The 11,858-nt window shown below is 46.5% G+C and overlaps 2 protein-coding genes and 1 non-coding gene across 4 annotated transcripts in view; 2 read left to right on the top strand and 1 right to left on the bottom strand.

The window, feature by feature from the left end:
* Positions 1–435: 435 nt before the first annotated feature.
* On the bottom strand, positions 436–9,395 carry cry5 (cryptochrome circadian regulator 5). 2 transcript variants are annotated; one of them, XM_054731963.2, is made up of 12 exons: positions 9,268–9,395; positions 8,735–8,948; positions 8,432–8,626; positions 8,237–8,355; positions 7,609–7,763; positions 7,390–7,530; positions 2,307–2,474; positions 2,080–2,220; positions 1,850–2,001; positions 1,555–1,775; positions 1,397–1,468; positions 436–616 (listed from the first exon to the last, which is right to left on the bottom strand). In XM_054731963.2, exons 2-11 carry the CDS (start codon positions 8,944–8,946, stop codon positions 1,407–1,409), a joined length of 1,566 nt encoding a protein of 521 aa, XP_054587938.1. In that variant the 5' UTR covers positions 8,947–8,948; positions 9,268–9,395; the 3' UTR covers positions 436–616; positions 1,397–1,406. The 2 variants fall into 2 exon arrangements, with proteins under 2 accessions (XP_054587938.1, XP_015808759.1); XM_015953273.3 differs by lacking the exon at positions 436–616 and having other exon boundaries at positions 940–1,468.
* A 227-nt stretch (positions 9,396–9,622) lies between these two features.
* On the top strand, positions 9,623–9,694 carry trnah-gug (transfer RNA histidin (anticodon GUG)). Its single transcript has one exon. It is a non-coding gene; the product is annotated as a tRNA-His (tRNA).
* Positions 9,695–10,434: 740 nt separating this feature from the next.
* Positions 10,435–11,858, top strand: part of LOC107381543 (FERM domain-containing protein 5) — a 93,019-nt gene continuing 91,595 nt past the window's right edge. Inside the window, exon 1 of the mRNA XM_015953272.3 lies at positions 10,435–10,923. Within this exon, the coding sequence (XP_015808758.2) occupies positions 10,822–10,923 (102 nt within the window). The 5' untranslated portion in view covers positions 10,435–10,821. The remainder of the gene's footprint in view (positions 10,924–11,858) is intronic.

The following is an 11,858-nucleotide window of genomic DNA, read 5'->3' as shown; positions in this document are numbered from 1 at the left end:
CATGAGAGAGAGAGAGAGAGAGAGAGAGAGAGAGAGAGAGAGAGAGAGAGAGAGAGAGAGAGAGAAAACAGCACTTATCGAGCAGGTTAGATATTTATAAGTTAGTTTGTGCATCAGTAGCTTGATCATTAGATCACACTAAGGGAGGAATCAGTTGTTTTTATGTGAAAGTTTAAACGCACTGCCACGATAAAGCTCGTCTACATGAAACCCCCGCTGCATGAGAACACACCGTCCTAACTCGGACGCGATCTCGTGCTGATCCAAGATGGTCTGAGTTGTGAGGTGTTGACACACAGCAGAGACACGTCCAGCAGGTCACCTCTACGGGATCAGAAAACTCTGCATTATATCCAGAAAGTGTTCACTGGTGACTCTAAATATGTCAAATAATAATAACTGGAATGAGATTATTGCACTCCTGCGTGCATTTGAGGCAGCAGGTTGTTTTGATGTTTGATCTCCCGGGAGACCGAGTTCAAGCTCCGTACAGCCGTCTGCCCGCCGATGATGAGAATGATGTGACATCATCCTCTTGATATTCACACCAGTGTCAGCTCCGAGGAAGCAGAAATGGGAGAACACTTGACCAACATGAACAGCTGTGTGACCTCCCCTACACACACACACACACACACACACACACACACACACACACACACACACACACACACACAGCTGAAACGGCCTTCTGTGGGGGAGAAATAAGCTAAAAATACAAGTTTGTGATCAAAAATATTGAATAATTTGAATTTTTTAAATAAATTAATGTTTAGTTTTGTACGAAAACAATTCTAAACTGGACTTTTGTAAATATGTTTGATTTACTTTAAACCGAAAACTCCAGAGCAGCAGAGACCAGAGCTACAGCGACCTCTAGTGGAAGCTAAAATAACTCGACACTTAAAGCACGTGTGTTTAAGGACATAAAGGATCGTCTTTCAGGGTTTTGCATAACTGATTTTATTAAATACAAAAGCCTGAGTGGAAACAGGCTAAGGAGAAACAAATCTGTGCTACTTTCTTAACATTAACCCCAACGTTTCATCTATGAATGTCTGGTTTAGCAGTCTAAGTGATAAAACTCATTTTTATTAAATAAATAAATAAGTGGGATCAAACTGGGGCCTGATGATGATTTCAATTTCCTTTGAAAACTTTAGGATAGGACATCATTATTGACCTACTTTAGTCTGCAATCATAAACGCAAACATAAAACCCAGACGTATTCGACCCGTTTAAGCCACTGATCCCAGCTCCCTTTCGCGTGTTTAAAACAAATAAAAACAAATAAAAACTGATAATAATCTACATGAAACAACGACTGAACAGAACTTGGATTAAAACCGTAACATTCGCCGATGACAGTAATTAACTTCGGCGTTTTGCACTAACTTGTGTGTCATCACTCTTTTCTAATCTTCTTCTGCAGCATCTCAAGAACAGACGGATTCTTGCGCTTTACACCTAAAATAAAACCAAAGAAGAAGAAAAAGCTGAACACATGACTCACAACAGCGATGATGAAATCTGTAAAATACTCTAAGCTGCACCTTGCTTTTTGGCGGGTGACTCAGGGACGTTGGAAGACCTCTGTGCATACGCTCGCTTCATCCTCTGGATGTTTCTCTTGCTGACCTCTTCATGCTTCACAAGTGGGCGTGGGTAGTCTTTACCCACAATGCATCCTGCTGCCTGCTGGACACAGCGTGGAGCTTTCCAAGGCTCATAGATGTACTCAGCTGGGAACTTCTTTAATACAGGGAGGTATTTTCTGCATGAAAACAGTAAATTATTACATATGAAATGTTTTTTTTTACTCTGGGTTGAACCGGGCTGGGATTTTACTTGATGTAGTCTCCATTTTTGTCCGTCTTTTTGCCGAAGGCGACCGGAGAGTAGACCCTGAAGAACTGGTGGAAGAAGGTGCTCGCTGACAGCCACTGCCAGTTCCCAGCGTTCAGAGCCCAGTCTCCATCCAGCAGGAGCGCCTCAAACACCTTCAGGAGGAGGAAACAACCTGAACCAACCTGCCAGGACTGCATCTGTACTGAAGCACGCAAGCTAGCGTCACACACCTTCTGGCCTTCTTCCCAGCTGATCCACAGGTCTCCCCTGGTGAGGAAACAAGCAACAGCGTGCCTGGCCAGGTGGTGCATCCAGCCCTCTGTTCTGAGCTGGGTCATGATGGCATCAATGAAGGGAAATCCGGTCCGAGCCTTGAAGGAAAAAAGAAACATTAGCAAGGAAATACGCACCATCAGGGGGGATTATTAAGAGGAGAAAAGGATTTCAAGCTCAGCACCTCTCTCCATGCTGCCAAATATTCCGGATTTGTGTCCCAGTCCACCTGTGTGCACACAGGGTTGCCCTCCATCTTGTTAAAATTGGGAATTCCCACACTGGCCGTGTAGAAGAACTCTCTCCAGAGTAACTGACCGTGAAGGGAGACAGGAGGGTCGGAGTGCTTCTTCTAGACAAATCACACAGATAGGATGAGAGGGTTAATTATACTTAATTCTTCTAGTTGGCACTAAATCCACCCTCTCTACATCTGACAGCTTTTCTTTAACAATTGACAACGCCATAGTCTCCCCCTCCCCTCACGTCAAGAGTCTGGGTGTCATTCTTGACAGCTCACTTTCTTTTCAAGCTCACATTAATAACATAATTCGGTCAGCATACTTCCATCTAGGTTCCATAAACCGTCTCCGCCCCTCACTGACCCCTCACACTGCCGCCATTCTCGTCCACAGCCTCGTCACCTCCCGTATCGATTATTGCAATTCACTTCTTTATGGTCTCCCCAACAAACTCCTTCATAAACTTCAAATGGTCCAGAATTCAGCAGCCCGTATTATCACCAGAACCCCTTCCTTCCACCACATCACCCCGGTTCTCCAGCAGCTTCACTGGCTCCCAGTTAAATTCAGGTCCATCTTCAAAATTCTCCTCCAGACCTTCAAAGCTATCCACAACCTCTCTCCTCCATATATCTCAGACCTTATAAGTATTCACACCCCATCCCGTTCACTCAGATCTTCTTCTTCCATCCATCTTGCGGTTCCTTCTGCCCGTCTCGCTACCATGGGGAGCAGAGCTTTCAGCCGCTCTGCTCCCTGTCTCTGGAACTCACTTCCCCCAGACATCAGGAACATTGACAGTTTTACCCTTTTCAAAACAAAACTCAAAACACATATGTTTAAATCTGCCTACAACCTCTGATTTTATTGAACTGTTTCTCTCTTTGTGTTTTCTGGTTTGGGTTTTATTATTGTTTTATTGTATTTTATCACGTGTTTTCTGTAAAGTGACCTTGGGTGTCCTGAAAGGCGCTTTGAAATAAAATGTATTATTATTATTATTATAATCAATCCTGTAGCATCACCTCTGTTGTTACAACCTGAGCTCCGGGGTCTGCAGCCTGCGGCTCTGGAACCACGTATATAAAAAAAACTAGGTCCTGTTTTTAAAAGGGAAACTAGGTAGTTTTGGCTTGCTTTTAGCACCCCCTAGCGTCTGTTTATAGAACTGAAACCAAAACACATGACTCAGAGGTCTCATGTCCAGACCAGACAGAGAAACTCATTCACACGTTCATCTCCAGCAGGCTGGACTATTGCAACGGTCTTTTCACTGTTCTTCCCAAAAAAGCTGTGAAGCAACTGCAGCGTAATCAGAACGCTGCTGCTAGAGTCTTAACAGGAACCAAGAGAACCGAGCACATCACTCCTGTTCTTAGATCTCTACACTGGTTACCAGTAAACTACAGAATCCATTTCAAAGTGCTTCTACTAGTTTATAAATCACTCATGGCCAGAATACATGTGGGATCTTCTTCAGGTATAGACGCCCAGCAGGGCTCTGAGATCCTTAGGAAGCAGTCAGCTGGTAGAACTGGGTCAGAACCCAACAGGGTGAAGCTGCTTTTAGCTACTATGCTGCTCACAGATGGAATCAGCTTCCTCAGGACCTCAGATGTGCTCCAACTCTAGTAACTTAAATCAAAATTGAAAACTTTCATGTATTCATCAGCCTGTGAATGACTGTTCTCATGCTGCACCTTCTGCACTGTAACTGCTCAACCTTTAACTTTGTCTTTTTATCTCATTCTTACATCTAATTTTATTTTTTAATTTAAATTTGATTCAAAAATGTTGCTTTTTATGTTGTCCTCTTGATTTTAATGTGTTATGTTCTTGCTGCTCTTACTCCTGGAAAGCACAATGAATTACTTCTGTGTGTCAAAAGTGCTTTACGAATAAAGCCGCCTTGCCTAAAGCAGCCTAACTTTATTGATGACTTCATATGTTTTAATTGATGCTATTTTTTTATTGCTTATGTTTTCTTTATCCTATCCCTGGGCTGCCACCTTACTGTGGTGGAGGGGTTTGAGTGTCTCAATGATCCTAGGAGCTAAGTTGTCTGAGGCTTTCTGCCTCTGGTAGGGTCACCCATGGCAAACAGGTCCTAGGTGAGGGATCAGACAAAGAGCAGCCAAAGACCTCTTATGATGAATTATATAAATGGAAACCGTGTTCCCTCACCCGGACGTGGGTCACCGGGGCCCCCCTCTGGAGCCAGGCCTGGAGGTGGTACACGTTGGCGAGCGCCTGGTGGCCGAGCTTTCACCCATGGAGCCCGGCCGGGCACAGGCCGAAGAGGAAATGTGCGTCCCCCTTCCCATGGGCTCACCACTCGTGGGAGGGGCCAAAGGGGCCGGGTGCAGTGTGTGACGGGTGGTAGTCGAGGGCGGAGACCTCGGCGGTCTGATCCTCGGCTACAAAAGCTAGCTCTTGACACATGGAATGTCACCTCTCTGGTGGGGAAGGAGCCTGAGTTGGTGTGTGAAGTTGAGAGGTTCTGACTAGATATAGTTGGACTCACCTCAACACATGGCTCTGGCTCTGGAACCAGTTTCCTTGAGAGGGGTTGGACTTTCTACCACTCTGGAGTTGCTCCCACTGAGAGGCGCCGAGCAGGGGTGGGCATACTAGTTGCCCCCCCATCTTGGTGCCTGTACGTTGGGGTTTACCTCAGTGAATGAGAGGGTAGCCTCTCTCCGCCTACGTGTGGGGGGACGGGTTCTGACTGTGGTCTGTGCTTATGAACCAATCTACAGTTCAGACTACCCACCTTTTTTGGAGACCTTGGAGGGGGTGCTGGAAAGCACTCCTTCTGGTGACTCCCTCGTTCTGCTGGGGGACTTTAACGCTCACATGGGCAACGACAGTGAGACCTGGAGAGGTGTGGTTGGGAGGAACGGCCCCCCGATCTGAATTCGAGTGGTGCTTTGTTATTGGACTTCTGTGCCAGTCATGGATTGTCCATAATGAACACCATGTTCAGACCTAAAGGTGTCCATATGTGCTCTTGGCACCAGGATACCTTAGGCCGCAGCACGATGGACTTCGTTGTTGTTTCGTCTGACCTGCGGCCGCATGCCTTGGACACTCGGGCCGGTTAGACCAGGCAGGTCCAAACGTATCGCGAGGGTTTGCTGGGAACGTCTGGCAGAGTATCCTGTCAGATGGAGCTTCAATTCCCACCTCCGACAGAACTTCCAAAATGTTCCGGGGGAGGCGGGGGACATTGAGTCTGAATGGACCCTGTTCCATGCCTCCATTGTCGAGGCGGCCGACCGGAGCTGTGGTCGCAGGATCGTCGGTGCCTGTCGTGGTGGCAAACCCCGAACCCGCTGGTGGACACTGGCGGTTAGGGATGATGTCAAGCTGAAGAAAGAGTCCTATCAGGTCTTTTTGGCCTGTGGGACTCCAGAAGCAGCTGACGGGTACCGGCAGTCCAAGCGGAACGCGGCTCGGGTGTTCGCCAAGACAAAAACCCGGGCATGGGAGGAGTTCGGTGAGACCGTGGAGCAAGACTTTCGTATGGCTTCGAGGAGATTCTGGTCCCCCATCTGGAGCCTCGGGGGGGGGGGGGGGGGGAGCAGTGCGCTACCAACACTATCTATAGTGGGGACGGTGTGCTGCTGACCTCTACTCAGGACGTTGTGGATCGGTGAGCAGAATACTTCGAAGACCTCCTCAATCCCACCGACATGTCTTCCAATGAGGAAGCAGAGTCTGGGGACTTTGGGTTGGCCTCTCAAATCTCTGGTGCTGAGGTCACTGAGGTGGTTCAAAAGCTCCTCCGTGGCAAGGCTCCAGGGGTGGATGAGATCCGCCCGGAGTTCCTTAAGGCTCTGGATGTTGTAGGGCTGTGTTGGCTGACGCGGCTCTGCAATGTTGCGTGGACATCGGTGGCATCCCACTGGACTGGCAGACCGGGGTGGTGGTCCCCTTATTTAAAAAGGGGGACTGCAGGGTGTGTTCCAACTACAGGGGGATCACACTCCTGAGCCTTCCTGGTAAGGTCTATTCAGGGGTTCTGGAGAGGAGGGTCCGTCGGATTGTTGAACCTCAGATTCAGGAGGAGCAATGTGGTTTTCGTCCTGGCCGTGGAACACTGGACCAGCTCTATACCCTTAGGGGGATCCTGGAGGGTGTGTGGGAGTTCGCCCAACCGATCTACATCTGTTTTGTGGATTTGGAGAAGGCGTTTCACCGCGTCCCTTGGCAGGCCCTGTGGGGGGTACTGCGGGAGTATGGGGTACCAGACCCTCTGATACGGGCTGTTAGGTCCCTGTATGACCGGTGTCAGAGCGTGGTCCACATTGCCGGCAGTAAGTCGGGCTCGTTCCCAGTGAGAGTTGGACTCCGCCAAGGCTTCCCTTTGTCACCGATTCTGTTCATAACTTTCATGGACAGGATTTCTAGGCACAGCTAAGGAGTGGAGGGCATCCGTTTTGGTGGCCTGAGGATCAGGTCTCTGCTTTTTGCAGATGATGTGGTCCTGTTGGCTTCATCAGAACGTGATCTTCAGCTTTCGCTGGAGCGGTTCGCTGCTGAGTGTGAAGCAGCTGGGATGAGAATCAGCTCCTCTAAATCTGAGACCATGGTCTTGAGTTGGAAAAGGGTAGAATGCCTTCTCCGGGTCAGGGATGAGGTCCGGCCCCAAGTGGAGGAGTTAAAATATCTCGGGGTCTTGTTCACGAGTGAGGGAAAACTAGAGCGTGAGATCGATAAGCGGATTAGTGCTGCATCAAATTTCCCTCTGGAATTAATAAAGTGTCTTTGATTGATTGATTGATTTGATCTGCAGTGATGCGGGCGTTGTACCGGTCTGTCGTGGTGAAGAGAGAGCTGAGTCAGAAGGCGAAGCTCTCGATTTACCGATTTCTCAGAAATGATAGTTTATTTTCAAAGCACCATGTAAAGGTTGCGACTCTAAACATTTTTTTATTTCTGGTGGACTGAGGGGAAAACAACCCTTTGGACTGTGATGGTTGCAACCCCTGCTCTAGACGGACACAAAGATGCACCACCCACCCCTTGATACACGTCTGCGAGTCTCCACCAGAAGGTTCTGGCTGACAGGCAGCCGAAGGTGACGTATGGGCTGAGGACGGTGGTGCTGGGACTCAGAGAGTTCGGAGACGTCAGTGGCTTCTCAAAGCTGCACACCCAACCCTGAAATATGAAGGAACACAGAAGTTTTAGGAATCTTGCAAGTAAATGACAAAAGGCAGATGTGTGGGAGCTGTGTACCGTTCTTTTCATGTGCTCATCTAGTCTCCTTAAAGCCTCCTGTTCTCCTCCTGGAAAGAGCTCCTCACCGAGAGATGTGGTGTCCAGACTGAGTTCCTCCAGCGTAGGAATCCCGTATTTCTTCTGGTCTTTCTCCGAGCATGGTGTCGTAACATCTTCACCAGAGGAAACATGTTTAATCGAACATGTGATAATTATGATACAGCCACTAAATAACAGAGTTAAAGAGCAAGTCACCCCCAAATCAACCTTTTTTTCCTGATAAACTACATAAATGCGTGTCTAATCGTGCTGCAGACACGTGTAGTCAATAGGTTTGCACTTTAGTGCATTTTAGTTAAATTTTAAATTTTCTGCCTGAAATTGTCAGTGTTGTGCCGTTGTCAGGTAAAAACTTGTCACTGCATTTGAATTTAAACCTGCCATCGCTATTGGCTAAGAGGTATGCTATGATGTAAACTGGTACATTATGATGTCACAATGTCGTGAGTGTGTGTATTTGTTAGTGGCTCCACCCTCTCGGTCTGCTAGGCAACAGCATTTGTTGCATTTTTCAAACATGAAGTGGGAGTGAAGTACGCTTCTTGTAAGGGGTGACTTGCTCTTTAAGGCTCCACTGGTGATGAACCTTTCATGTCTTCAAGGGTCGGAGCAGGGATCGGCTTTTTAGGTGGACCCAGTTTTCGAGCCAGTTCTCGTAAACGGTTATAAGTCAGAGGAGGCTTCCCGCCGTTTTCTTCTATTATCCTGGAGAAGAGAAGCAGCCAAGTTAAAAACAGGAAGTAAGGAAAACCTGCATATAAACAAGCTCTGGGTGGCTTACCGGTCGATATCATACAGAGTGTGGGAGATCTGGTAGATGACACTGACTCTGTGTTCTCTGGCCAGCGCTGCCACAGCTTTGTCCCGCCTCAGACTGTACGGCTCCGTGTCGTACTCATAGGTCAGCTTTGTTACCTTCCACTTGGTGAACAACTTTGGGAACACATCTTCTGGCTTCCCCTTCAGAACAAACAGCCTGAAGGAGTCAAACGCATCATGAGATTTGACACCTTTTTTTTAAATGCAATCGTTAAACTTTAAAATTCAGCTGATTTCCTGAATGTGGCTTCCTGTGTGGCTCTACCTGGAGTTGAGTCTCCTCAGGCTGCGGTCCAGGTCTTCGAGTGCTCCAATGAGGAACCTCCAGCGGTTGATGCCCACGTGACTGTTGTGCAGGTAAGGGTCCAGGATGAATACAGGATACAGCTCCTTACTGTCTCTCAGAGCAGCAACCAGGGCCGGGTTGTCATGTAGCCTGAGTCCCTTCCGGAACCAGTGGATGCAGATGTGAGCCATTTCTGTGGAACATACAAATAACATGTGGATATACAGGTGAAAATTCAATTATTTCAAAACGATAAAAGCAGCCTTTTTTACACCGAAGATCAATAAATAAACAGTTGCAAAATACAATTACAATGACCTTCATACTCGTTCTTAATTCATAGTTGTGAATAACAACAAAAACCAGCTAGAAATGTCTGCAGAAAGTCCAGAGCCTTGGCTCAAATGAATATTAACGGCCGCAGAAACGGAACCAGCAACCTAAAAGCGTCAATGAGCCTCGACGTTTATGAAAAATAAGAAAGAAATCTACTTTTAGAAACTAATCGTTACCTTCAGCCGGTTTTTGACGCGTCTGGTTCCGCTTTGCTCCGTTGTTGAATAAGGTAAGTTTTGTAACAGGCACGTTTGTTGTTACAAAACGGAGGAACCACTACACGTATGCAGCAAACCAACCAATCAGCGGGGAGCTAGTAAAACCCGGAAGTTGTATCCTGTTTTTTTTTTTATTAACTTTTAAACGCGGATTTCTAAATGCTTCATTAATTCTTCATCGTGGTGACTAGAATAAAAAATATAAACTTCTCACCTATCAAATAAAAACAAGACTGCCAGTGAAAACTGTTTTCACATCCCACTTAACACCCAGACAAATTGTGTGCAGGTTCCCATCCGCTCATCGTAGCTCGCCGTGATCGTATAGTGGTTAGTACTCTGCGTTGTGGCCGCAGCAACCCCGGTTCGAATCCGGGTCACGGCATTGTGGAACAATGTCACGGCAGATGGGTGTTCTTTTACAGTTAAACTTTTAAAACTCTTATTTTGAGATTTTATGTCAAAAACATCGACATATATACAAAAATAGGCGAGGAAAAGTCAAAACACGCAAGTGGTTTCATCCTTTGTTTTGGGTTTTCTGCAGAATTTAAACCAGTTTCAGGTTCACCAAAAACATGTCCAACACCGGGTTGGTTACATGCATGTCACTATTGTGTGCAATCATTTTAAAAAATACAATAAAAATGTTATTTAAGGTGGAAATCCTAATTTCGTTGTCATTAGGGGATTTTACCACATGGCACCACTAGAGGGAGATGCTGTCCAAGACCACAGATTTTGTGTTAATAAAATACAATTTTATCTCAGGAGCCTGTGAGCAAAGCAGTAAACTGATTTTATCAGATTATTTTGTTTAGTAAATCTGAAATAAACACAGATTAGAAATTACACAAACAGTAAACTGCAGGCATGAGCTGCTGCCTTTTGTTTTTGTTTATGGAAGCGTTTCAGTCAGAAAAAAATAAACAGTTTTTTAAATTGTCACGAATCTATTAGATTTGCTTTAAAAATGTGATTCATTTCAGCAAGATGCAATAAAAAAACTGTACGTTTTATGACTTTGAGCTTGATTTAAAACTTTATGATGATCCATTCGATAATGAACACGAACCCTGCCGCTGCGTTTTTATGCCTGACTGCAAATGTGACTATACTGTTCCGTCACGACGTGCAGCAGCAGCCTGTCGGTATTCCGCCTCCTGTCGTTTATCTCCGTCACTGCTCACACTCATCATCATTCAGCTTTAGCAGCACCCAAAGGGGGCATGGCAGAGGCTGGGGGACGTAGTGAGAAGGAGTGGTGAGGGGTGACAGTTGAACCGGACCCGAGAGCATCATCAGCATCAGCATCAGCAGCAGCGTCACTGAGAGGAGAAGCGCGGGACCACTGATTAAACGATGCACCACCGCCGCCTCTCGGCGCAGTCGCTGCCGCTGACCAGGTGCTGGAGCAAAGAGCGCGGACGCCGTTAACGTGACAGAAGGTCAGCCTGAATCTATGAGCCGCGTGCCCCCCCTCTCTGGTCCCGTTTGCAGACGATCGAGAAGATGCTGAGCCGACTGATGAGCAGCAGCATCAGGAGTCTGGACAGGGAATACAACTGCACCGTGAGACTACTGGACGACTCGGAGTACACCTGCACGATTCAGGTCAGTGGGGAACAAACATTTGCTCACATCACCTTGTCGTGGAGGACGGGGTTGTTGTCAGGTGAAATGACAGTCCCCGCGCCTGCAGGTTGATGTAAACACACATTAATAATTCCAGTCAGCCCCACGACGTGAACGCTTGTTTTGTAATGCCAATGCTGCTGCAGATGTGGAATTCTACCCGTGAGGACATGCCATCATGACCGCATGTGGCGCGTGCGTCGGGTAGCGAATGCCACACAGGAGAGCATCGTTAAAAATTCATCAGAGTGTAAACTGTTGTCATTTCTGCAGCTTTGGATGCACGAGTCCGGATAATCGGGTCTGGAACAGTGGATGGATTAGTTGGGATTTCTGGATGGGGATGAGGCAGGAAGATTCTGGAGTGCAGCCACAGATACTTGGATGTTGTCTAACAGCAGGTGTCTAACTCGCCTCACAGATGCAACAGCTTCACCTTTGGGGCTCATTTTTGACACAAATCTCTGGTTCAGATGTAGATTTGGAGAGGATGTCTTCTTGCCAGTTGTGGTGACATACAGCTCAATTACCTGAGACAGTATGGAAAAACGCAAATAACTGTTTTATTTTAACACTTAATGATGCCGCCACAAAAGAAAATGCAAAGATTTGTATTTTTTATTCATTTGGCACTTTAACAAATGTTAATATTTATGTTAACTGATTCCTAATATCATTTGTTATGCTTAGAAATAACAAAGATTTGCTCTACATGGTTGACAAACAGGAATGGCTAACCCTTTTCTGTGTAGAATATAAGGCACCAAATGCAAATTGAGCAAATTATATAGTGGACCATTTTTTGATAATTAGCTTGTTCTTCCTCCATTTGTCATGACTGGAGAGTTACCTGACCCAAGACATGCAGAATCAAACGAGGAGACGTAGGTAAGGAGAAAACAAATATTTATTGA

Source organism: Nothobranchius furzeri, chromosome 9 (assembly GCF_043380555.1).
Source record: "Nothobranchius furzeri strain GRZ-AD chromosome 9, NfurGRZ-RIMD1, whole genome shotgun sequence".
NCBI classification, from domain to species: Eukaryota; Metazoa; Chordata; class Actinopteri; order Cyprinodontiformes; family Nothobranchiidae; genus Nothobranchius; species Nothobranchius furzeri.
Note: the sequence above shows the minus strand (reverse complement) of the source record. Positions and strands in the feature narration are given on the sequence as shown.

What these genes read in the sequence shown, in the direction of transcription:
- cry5 (XM_054731963.2), bottom strand. Translation starts at nt 8,946, where the DNA reads ATGGCTCACATCTGCATCCACTGGTTCCGGAAGGGACTCAGGCTACAT. An exon ending in CTGAGGAGACTCAACTCCAG is followed by an intron (nt 8,627 to 8,734) that starts GTAGAGCCACAC and finishes TGACTCCTTCAG; the next exon opens with GCTGTTTGTTCTGAAGGGGA. An exon ending in GTCACCCGCCAAAAAGCAAG is followed by an intron (nt 1,469 to 1,554) that starts GTGCAGCTTAGA and finishes GTTTTATTTTAG; the next exon opens with GTGTAAAGCGCAAGAATCCG.